We start from the raw sequence: 4,287 nt of genomic DNA, 5'->3' as shown, positions 1-4,287 counted from the left end.
GAGAGCACTGTTTTTATTGCACAGCATTTGGAAAATTCAAATGTGTTGCTGACTCCGTGTTGAATGACTCTGGCATTTTTGAAGCAGGACTCTGAAGTCCTTTTGCAGAATACATTCATTCCTGTAGGAAATGAATTTTGCCAGCAGGAAATGTGATTATGTGGTCAATCAAGCTGACAGAGTAGAAATATACAAAATATTTCTTTTTAAGCACTGTTGAAATAATCTTCAAAACTTCAGCAATGGTATTCAAAGAAATATTATCCAAAAGAACATCAATTTCTGTTATCACTCATTTGACTATATCTGCACTGTGTGCTTGTACTTTTCAAATGCAAATTAGACTTTTTTGCAAATACATGCAAATGCAAATACAATTAGACTTTTTTAATGCAACATAATTTTAAAAGCTTTTTTAAATCACTGCACTTGGCTGGAAATTCCTTGTGGAAAACTAAGAGGTAGGTGTTTTAAAATTAAACAATAATTGAAGTGAAAAAAAAAATCAGCAAACCCAAACCCAACAAACAAACCCAAACAAATGCCTACTTCTCTTGTCCCTTCCCTTCTCTGTTCAGGCAGACATTTACAGATTCTGTAACAGTAAAACAACTTAGCCTGCCCACATCTTTTGTATTTTCATGAACTTTCACATGAAAACTGTGATTGCAATAAACAGAACAACAGGTACAAATCACATTTTACAACTATCTAGCTTTTTTTTTTTTGCATTTCTATAGCATACTTAGGCATTGATGAAGCTCTTTTTAATGAGGAGGTGGATTCTCCATCTGCTGCAAAAATAAGACATTGTACATGCAAATTCAGACAAAGCTAAAGTTAGGAGTTGCAGAGGTGTATGTCTGAAAATCACAGCTCACTTTGAACCCCATTTCAAACTTTTCAAGGCAATCTCTCTTGGGGTTTTCAGGTGTATTTTCCATTAAAGACAATGAAACAGCTAATGATTAAAATTCTAAATGAACCTCTGAAAATTTAGTTAATAAGTTAGGCCAAAGAAACTGAATTTACTTCAATATACATGCACCTTACCACACAAAAAGCAAGACAACTTTTTTGTATTACAAACCATGCTGAAGAAATCTAACACCACATCATATGTGGTACGAGATCAGATATTCAAAGGGATACACCTAATTCTTGAATTGAGACATCCCCAATACATTGTTAGTATTGGAGCTGATCAGGAAACAGTATTCCTCTCCTTCGGGGGGGTGGGGAGGGGAAAGCTCTGCGAAAATAACGATATTCATGCTGGTATGGGATGACATTTCTAAATTATTATGAACTTCAGCAGACCTGGAACAGGAGTTGGCTTTTCAGCAAGCTTTTCAGAAGCTCCTCGAAAAACCTTGACACTTTCATTCCCCTTCCATGGTAGAGAATGACACCAAGAAAGCTGGGTGACAGCCGGAGAGACCGCTGTGCTGCCAGGCAGAGCGACCCAGGGAGCTCAGCCCCATTTGCAGCCTGGGAGCCACTGTCTGACTTCCCAGTCGGAAGGCTGTCTTTCCCAATTTCTTTGCACAAGCAGAAAACCGATAGGAGCTTTCCAAATAGGCGCTATCATTTCAGTTTTCCCAATGGGAAAACTTCGCTCAGTAGCAACTCAGTAACTAATTCACTGAATATGAAATCATTATTTGTAGTTCAAAACACTTCTAAAGCTTTTATTCTTGCAATGCATTTAGTAATACTGATCACGTTTCCTCATTTTCTGTTCAGGAAGGAATGCATTACACTAAATTGCACAACAAGAAAAAGTTTGGTCTACCGTCACCAAAAGATAGTTAGCACTACCTGTAAAATTGTTAATTAGTAAGAACGCAAACAATTTACAATCTTTTTGACTTGAGGTACCTCTTAAAATCCAGCTTGATGCCTTTATTTGTGTTGACAATCTCTTTTAGCCATTCCTGCAATGTGTTGTCACTGTCTGTTTCAGGTGGATGAGCCATGATAGGGTCTCCATCTCCTTCCTTGCCACCACGAAGAAGAACATCTGCCTCTATCATGTGAACATCACCTGTTGATTTAAAAAAATGAACGCTCTAACAGAAGCAAATCCAATACTTCCAGTGTCTGCTTTAGAGTGACAATTACAGGGCACATGTTTCTACATGGGACTGTGCACGCTTACTCCACAAAGATCACCCAGTATGAGTTGCTGTCTGTGAAGCAACAGAGATGCACTTCTTTGGGTACTTTAGTCACTAAACTCTTTAGAAATCTAGAAGCACACGAAAATTGATTTTTGTAGATATGTCTGGCCAAGTAATCACGTTTTTTTCAGAGGAACAGCAAAATGAATATCCAAAATGTGAACCCACTCTTGCTAAATTTCAAATCTTTTCCTCTTAAAACAGGCTTCCAGACAAAGCCTTTTAGAGAAAAAGTGACCAGAAGATTTTATCATCGGCAGACACTGAGTTACTCCCCTTGTTTCATTCTCAAAAATGACCAACCCACCTCAGCCAAAACTTTAAAAAAAAGTCAGCCAGCCAGCAACACCTGCCAGGAAAATGGTAGCTGAAACGCAAGACAAGTGAGTGGAAATCTTAGGAATGTTGCAAGCTCTTGATAACAGCTTTCTATAATGAGAAGCAGCCGAGAGTCTGGGCAATGCTACCAGCTTTGAAGAGAATTCAATATATACAGTTACTTAGGCTGAAATAATAATAAAAAATAGAATAATATACAGTCAATAAAAGCAATTACATTTAAAATTACATAAATTACATATTTCCCCAATATTCACATAAATTAAATTAAAATTCACTGAAATAAACTGCTCACAAATAACCTGAAATACTTTAATCATCTTGAACAAAATAGGGGGGAAAAGCAGTAATAAAACTTTCCTGTAGAATCCAAGAAATATTACCTAGAGTGTTACAACATTACACAATTTCAAACTGTCCTAAAAAGACCTAGGAGGAGATCATAGAATCATAGAATCATTAAGGTTGGAAAAGACCTCTAAGATCATCGAGTCCAACCGTCAACCCAACACCACCATGCCCACTAAACCATGTCCCTAAGCGCCTCATCTACACATCTTTTAAATACTTCCAGGGATGGTGACTCAACCACTTCCCCGGGCAGCCTGTTCCAATGTTTAACCACTCTTTCAGGAAAGAAATTTTTCCTCACGTCCAATCTAAACCTCCCCTGGCGCAACTTGAGGCCATTTCCTCTTGTCCTATCAGACGAGATCCAAGATCCATCCATATAGGGCCAAAACTACCTGGAAATCCTTAACTGTTTCAGAAAGATGGGACAAGTTTTGCCGTATAGCCCTGACAAAGCCGTCACAAACACCTATCCTCACAGCACTGCAGCTGCTGCTAAAATGGGCAGGCACCTGGGGCAAAGCCAGCTTGAGCGCCACAGTAGTTTCCCATGAGGTTTTGCTCCACTGCCTGCTGCCCTTTTAACAGCGCTGATACCGAACCTCACTGGATGGAGGGAGGGATGGAAGGGTGGATGGACGGACGGACTTTTAATCAGGTCATTTCCATTTTCTCTTTTCCAGAGCAGATCCACAAACAGAAGTGTCAGCACAATGGGAAGGGTGACCTACCACGAGATCAAACAGGAAGGAATAGGGACAACTTGACCACTGCTGCCCAGGCCGGCACATCGGGGAGCTGCGGTCTCACCTCAGTACGACCGCATCAGAGAAAGCAGTTTTACCTGCAGCAGCAGCTTTTGCGTTCCGCTGTGCCAACACGTGAACTGAGGAACGCTCCAGACAAGCTTAGCTCGAGTGCATGAAGCCGGGAGACTCCTTAACCACGGCTCTGGTCTGCTGGTGGGTGATGAAGGGCTTTGTTAATCTGAAGGTCTGACCTGACAGAGGGCCCGCACGCCTGGAAGCTGGTTGTCTTTTCACAGCTAAAGGAGTTTGCCTAATAAAAGGGTACCACCTCCACCTCCACACCTTGTCCCGCCGGCCTTCGCGGTGCCGGACGGGTGGTTCGCCGGGACTGCCAGACACCGGGAGCCTTGCCCAGGTGACAAACCGGGAGCGCCCCACAGCACGACCAGGCCCCCTCCCTCCGCCCACCCTCAACGTTAACGCGGAGCCACCCCGAGGCAGGGCGGGCCGGCTGCGGCTCACGCTTACTTCTCGCGGCCTCCCCGGCTCGGGCCTTGCTGTTCGCGGCGTGGAACCACCTGACGGCCGCCCCGTCCCTCGCTCCGATGCGCTGCGACCTCAGAAAGTGATCCACCACCCCTTCGCTCCAGGCGCCTGCGGCGGCG

General features: G+C 42.9%; 1 protein-coding gene across 2 annotated transcripts in view; it reads right to left on the bottom strand.

Annotated features, from left to right (window-relative positions):
- Nucleotides 1–4,256, bottom strand: part of FAM151B (family with sequence similarity 151, member B) — a 13,569-nt gene extending 9,313 nt beyond the window's left edge. The window contains exons 1-2 of one of the 2 annotated variants that reach the window (XM_009331770.1): nt 4,151–4,256; nt 1,882–2,047 (exon numbers count right to left, since the gene is read on the bottom strand). In XM_009331770.1, the coding sequence (XP_009330045.1) occupies nt 1,882–2,036 (155 nt within the window). In that variant the 5' untranslated portion in view covers nt 2,037–2,047; nt 4,151–4,256. The remainder of the gene's footprint in view (nt 1–1,881; nt 2,048–4,150) is intronic. The other variant, XM_009331769.1, reaches the window with a different exon arrangement.
- Nucleotides 4,257–4,287: the final 31 nt, after the last annotated feature.

This window comes from Pygoscelis adeliae, unplaced genomic scaffold (genome assembly GCF_000699105.1).
Source record: "Pygoscelis adeliae isolate BGI_AS28 unplaced genomic scaffold, ASM69910v1 Scaffold19, whole genome shotgun sequence".
Lineage (NCBI taxonomy): Eukaryota > Metazoa > Chordata > Aves > Sphenisciformes > Spheniscidae > Pygoscelis > Pygoscelis adeliae.
Note: the sequence above shows the minus strand (reverse complement) of the source record. Positions and strands in the feature narration are given on the sequence as shown.